The sequence below is a fragment of the Macadamia integrifolia genome, chromosome 2 (assembly GCF_013358625.1).
Source record: "Macadamia integrifolia cultivar HAES 741 chromosome 2, SCU_Mint_v3, whole genome shotgun sequence".
Classification (NCBI taxonomy): domain Eukaryota; kingdom Viridiplantae; phylum Streptophyta; class Magnoliopsida; order Proteales; family Proteaceae; genus Macadamia; species Macadamia integrifolia.
Genome location: NC_056558.1, coordinates 7,349,135 through 7,355,346, shown reverse-complemented (window position 1 = coordinate 7,355,346; position 6,212 = coordinate 7,349,135). Strand labels below are relative to the sequence as shown.

At 39.8% G+C, this 6,212-nt stretch overlaps 1 protein-coding gene across 1 annotated transcript; it reads left to right on the top strand.

Annotated features, from left to right (window-relative positions):
• Nucleotides 1-1,602: 1,602 nt before the first annotated feature.
• LOC122072295 (cytochrome P450 89A2-like) lies at nucleotides 1,603-4,947 on the top strand. The gene is made up of 3 exons (XM_042636884.1): nucleotides 1,603-2,144; nucleotides 3,400-3,875; nucleotides 4,194-4,947. The coding sequence occupies exons 1-3, from the start codon at nucleotides 1,660-1,662 to the stop codon at nucleotides 4,784-4,786; spliced, it is 1,554 nt and encodes a 517-aa protein (XP_042492818.1). The 5' UTR covers nucleotides 1,603-1,659; the 3' UTR covers nucleotides 4,787-4,947.
• The last annotated feature ends 1,265 nt before the right edge of the window (nucleotides 4,948-6,212 follow it).

The following is a 6,212-nucleotide window of genomic DNA, read 5'->3' as shown; positions in this document are numbered from 1 at the left end:
GAGAGAGAGAGAGAGAGAGAGAGAGAGAGAGAGAGAGAGAGAGAGAGGTGATAAATTTTTCGATCTTTACCCACTACACACGAAAACAAGAAAACACACACACACTCACACACTGAGAAGTATAAGCAAGGTCGTTTCATGATGTCACAGCTTATGTATGCCTTCCATTCGCCTAGTGGGAGGTGGTGTCTCGTTGGGATTGATCTTTCTCTCTTTAGGCCATTTGCTTTATTTTGTTTAATGAATGCCTTCGCCAAATAAGAGAAAAAACCTATAGACGGGGGGTCTCATAAATTCGCTTACTTGGTACCCCATAGGTAAGATAAGGCATGCAATAATTTAGAGAGAGAGAGAGAGAGAGAGAGATAGAGAGAGAGAGACAGGTGATAAATTTTTCGATCTTTACCCACTGTACACGAAAACAAGAAAACACACACACACTCACACAATGCGTATGGGGTCTGAGTCTAATTTGGTGAAACATAAGGAGTGTTTTTGTAATTGTGGCATTCTCTAGGAGGTGGCGTTGTAAATTACCCTTTTTAAAATCCAATGGTTGTAGAAGTTTTTAGAATTTAAACCTATTTTAACTCCTCAAATGCCTTGAATTTTTACAATTGTTCGATTTTGAAAATGTTCAAATATCGCATGCACAGAGGGAATTGCACCATTAAGAATTGAAGAGGATCTAAATCATGATGTTCCTTAATTCTCTTTTTTCTCTTCCAATAAAAGGTATAGATGTCATTTCATAAGAAAAGAAGCGCGATAAACACAAAGGATCATTCGCATAGACTACACTCCCAAACAAAGAATAATTTCCCAAAACTATATTTAACTATGTCTACTGTTTACGTTTATGCGTCATGTTTCATTGTCTATCATAGGGGTGTCAACCGGTCGGGTCGGTTCGGTTTCGGTCGGGCTTAATCGGGCTTGAAGACTTTCAAAGGCTACACCGTGTCCGCCCATTTAACTAATCGGGCTTAGTTATTGAGGGCATGGTACACTTTATATTCGGTCGGTCGGTCTCGGGTTATAATCGGGCCACCTTAATCGGGCTTTAGTCGGGCCTTAACCGGGCTACGGACATGTTTAATGTTAAACGGGCTTAATCGGTTTTTAAACGGGCCCTCTTTAAAATGTGCTATTATATTCCGGCCCACTTATGCAAGCCCAAAAAAATGATAATAAATCAATAAATGATACAAAATATAACCATTATTTAAAATGTGAACATGTCTTTACTTTTTAGTTTTTATTCTTTAATTTGGGGGGTAAAATAGGTATTCTACAATCATTAAAGGGTCGGGCCACGTTGGTGCACAATAGGCCGGTCTCGGTCGGGCGCCCGACGGTTCAAGTAGCAAAACCGAGACCGACCATTTATAAACGGGCCGGGCTCAAGCCCGACACGTTTAATAAATGGTCTGGGCCGGGCCGGTCTTTAAACGGTCGGTCCTGGTCGATTTACCCGGTTCGGGCCACAAATTGACACCCCTAGTCTATCACACGGCATAAATGGATGAGTCGATTGGTAGACTTGAAAAATGTTTTTACACTATCATCTAGGAAGACCATATAAATTAAGCATAACATGTGTTGTATTTCATTTCACATGGCATATATGGAAATCTTATCCTCCAAAAATATAATAACATGAATACAAGGGAGATCTGGGTAATCTCTCTCTCTCAATCTCAATCTCAAATGGAGATCTGGGTCATCCTCTTCACCACTCTATGCCTCTGTGCTGCCCTTAAGCTTCTCCTGGATTTCCTCTCACACAATACAAATCCCAGATGCCCACCAGGCCCTTGGACAGTACCCATCATAGGCAACTTCCTGTGGCTTCGTGGGAGCTTGTTAGAACTTGAGCCAGTCCTATTGAAGCTCCATGCCAAGTACGGTCCAGTCTTCTCTGTACCCATTGGCTCCCAACCCAACATTTTCATTAACAGCCGTTTCCTTGCTCATCAAGCCCTCATCCAGAATGGAGCCATCTTTGCCGATCGCCCGCATGCCCTAAATCACTCTGCCACTAGCACGCAAAAGGCCATCAGCTCTTCTCCTTATGGCCCTTACTGGCGGCTCCTCCGCCGGAACCTCACCTCTGAGATCCTCCACCCTTCTCGGCTGAAGAGGTATGACTTCACAGTTTTGGTCTTTGGCAACATTGATCTCATCAATCCATGTATGATTTTAGGTCTCCACCCCCCGCCCTTTACCCTTTATTTTTTTAACTGTTAATAGTGTGAAACGGCAGAATGAGCTTATGAGCCAATAGACCAAGGAAGTTCTTAAGGGTGACCATTAATATTTAATAAAATCCAAAACTACTGTTAATCTCCTTCCAACCACACATCAGAGTAGCCATTAATATAAGCAAGAACTAATTATTATAGAGCATTTCAGTCCTTGGCCAATGGTACCGTTGCTCTGCCTAAAAAATTAGCAAAACTTAAGATATAGGATAATCCTTGTTTTTTCTGGAAACACCACAAGATCCAGGAGGGTCTAGGTTACCCATTGTTGACCCATCAAAACTGACTTGGATTTGCCCCTGCCAACTACAAACCCATTGAAGATGTGAAAAAGACATAGTGGGTTGTGTAAGGGTGTAGCCAGTTGGTCGAGTGAATCATCAGTTCTCCTGTCCCTGCACCTGAAAGCCCTCATGCTGTCACATGTAGATTGTGCTTCCTTCAAGTCACCATTTAGGAATGTTGTTTTAACATCAAACTAGAAAAACTCCAAATCCAAGTGAGCCACAATCAATCTCTGAGATGATCTGTATGGATGCAATCCTAGCCATAGGAGAATAAGTCTCTTGTTAGTCAATCCCTAGCTTATCAATGGACTCATCAATCTTGAACTTCTTGAGCACCCTCTTGCACCATATGGTTTTCCTAACTATAGGCAAGTCGCATGGTTCCAACCTCCATAGAGGGATGAGAGCAAGGTGATCTGTCCATGGGAGACATGAGAGCACTTTTCAGTAATTAACAATGGAGAAAGGGTTATATGTTCTCTTCCTCTCGCCTATCTGTGTTCACAAAGAATTCCCAATAACCCTAATAACACTCCTCCCCAAGAGGAAAAATCCTTGAATTCAATTCAAAGGATGTGTGATCTGTCCATGGGGTAATTGAATGTCCACTGCCCACTCTATAGGATACATTCTTCAATGAATTAATCCCTCATAGAATGAGTAAATTTCCAAGCTTCAGAGGCACTAGATTCTGTTCTATCAAAAGCCCTTCCCTAAGAGAAGATCAATATGGGTTTATACTAAATATTTGAAGTTTTGAAATTACTGTCACCATTGTTCAACAGTCGAAAAACTTGACATATATCATCTGGGTTTGGATCTGAGTCTCTCTATTTTATCCTCTACAGCTACAGAAACACCCGCAAATTGGCCTTGCAAACACTTGTAAGCAAGCTCAAAGACCAATCTGAATCTGGCAAAGCCATTTGTGTGACCACACAAGTTCGTCTCTCCTTCTTTTCCATAGTATTTTCCATGTGTTTTGGTCAAAAATTTGATGAGGAGGTTATCAAAAAGGTCGAAGCTTCTCAGAGAACATTCACTACCAATTTCAGTAGATTCAGAATCCTGTCCTACATGCCAAACTTAGGAAAGATGATCTTCAGGAAGTTGCAGAAGGAACTGCTCGATCTGCAGCAGTGCAGGGCAAATATTCTCACCCCGTTGATAAGATCTCTGATTGAACGAAAGGAGAATCACCATGAGACTGATGAGTTAGTCGTTTCATATGTTGATACACTGTTGAAGATTTGGCTTCCAGATGAAGATAGGAAGCTCAACGAATTTGAGTTGCGGACCTTATGCTCCGAGTTTCTAAATGCAGGTATTATTAGGGTATGATGTCTTGTATTCGCTTGCATTTGTGGGCTGATCTTGAGGGACCGTTAAGAGGCCTAGAAGAATCAGCGCACTTTCACTTTGAGAATTTTTTTTAGAACTATATGGGTATTTCTATAAATCAATCTGACAGAGGTATGATGACGAGCAATTATAACACTATTCTCTATGGATAGTGAAACAGATCTCATCTCATCGTGGACGTAGGCAATCTTGTCAACCCACGTAAATCTTTGAGTGTATTGTTTGATTATTTGTGATTCTCATTAGTTTTTGCTTCATTTTAGGTTCTCGTTTTCTACAGGCACTGACACAATAGCAACGACAATGGAATGGATCATGGCCAACCTAGTAAAGCATCAAGATATCCAAGCAAAGCTATATTCTGAAATCATGAGGGTTTTGGGAGAAGATGAAGAGATCACAGAGGAGGATTTGCAGAAGATGCCTTATTTGAAGGCAGTAGTTTTGGAAGGGCTGAGGCGGCATCCTCCAATGCACTTTGGGTTGTCACATGCTGTCACGGAGGAGTTTCAATTAGACAAACATGTCATACCTAAGAATGCTACTATTTATTTTATGATGGCAGAGATGGGGTGGGACCCAAAAGTGTGGGAGAATCCAATGGAGTTCTGGCCTGATAGGTTTATGAGTGGAGAAGGATTTGATATAACAGGAGGGAAGGAGATAAAGATGATGCCATTTGGTGTGGGGAGGAGGATTTGCCCTGGATATAACCTGGCATTGCTTCTTATGGAGTATTTTGTAGCTAATCTGATCAAAGATTTCAAATGGATGGCTGTTGATGGAGAAGATGTTGACTTGTCAGAGAAGCAAAATTTTGAGGTTGTGATGAAGACTCCATTGAGGGCCCACATATCTCCAAGGGTGATGTAGTAAGAATCCACATTACCCTTCCCTATATATATATGTAGAACTTTATATTTATGTATCTAAAGGTCTGTATAATGTAGCACAATTGCCTTTACAATGTACAAAACACTCTTATCCTGATCATCAATAAGAGGTCAAGCCTCAAGAGTCTACCTTCATGGCTACACTTTCATAGAGCAGGATTTTAGGAATCGATATCGGATAGGGTATACGGGCTAAGTTATATTGTATCCATGGTACGATCCGTATTGGTTTGGCAAGTGTTCGATCCTGATTCCTTATTGATATTATATCGGTTGAACGGTACGAATCAAGGGTGAAAATGTTAAAAAATTGTTTTTTAAGGTAAAGTAGAGATATTTCTGTCCGATATGAATGATCTGATACCATACTATCTTGATACTGTAATGATTTTGAGGATGATCAATATCCGTTCCAGTTGTGTGCTCTAAAACCATGATTGTATCGGTCAGGTTCGATATTGATACCTGACCAATACTGTCGGTCGACTGTGGGTTAAAAAAAATGACTTTTTATCCAATATTAGCCTAATTCATTTCTTTCAACTTGTTGATACTTAAAACTGTATTGAGCCCATGCCCCATTGGTTCAACTTAATTTTTTAGAAAGGAACCACAATTAAGGGTGTCATTTGGTTCGATTTCAATTTTTGGTTTAGATTTTGGTTCGATTTAGTTCAAGATGCATTATGTACAAATTGAAACTGAAAAATTTGTAACCTCAAAACTGAAGCCGAACCAAATCAGTTGGGCTTTATTCAGTTCTTCTTTGGTCCCATTCAGTTTGTATAAGGTGTCTATATTAATTCAGTTCAAATTTGGTTTAAGTGAAAGTAAATTGCTTTTGAGAATAAAATTACAACCTCGTGAAGAGTCGTACAATGTCAAATTGGTACGTATATTTCAACTCTCTTTGCACAACTCAATAAAGTAGGTTATTTCTCACAACTCGACAAAGACATGATTATAGGGTTTAGTATTGTTTGAATTCAATTCAATTTGTATATGCTGGTTATACTTTATTCAATTTGGGTCGAATAAGCGGTTAGGCTAAAAGGAAAAAAAAGAAGAGAAATTTCACTTTTTGAAACCAAGACATATTGAATTTTTTCAATTTGATTCGGTTCGATTCTAAATTGATACCCTTAACACCAATGAACCTTATCAAAGGTTTTTCAAGGAAGGGTTTTTTAGTGCAAGCAACATACATGAGCAGACGAATGATGTGTGTTAAAGTAATACCATATATAGGAAGGCAACGAGGTCATGTGAATTATTTTTTGTTAACGATGGGTACCTAGGCCTTCAGCTTGATTAGTCCCGCAGGCTGATACTGACCTCACAACTACATGGACATGATCATACCATGGTTGAATGAGAACCATTCAATTTTCACTGAAAACACTGAA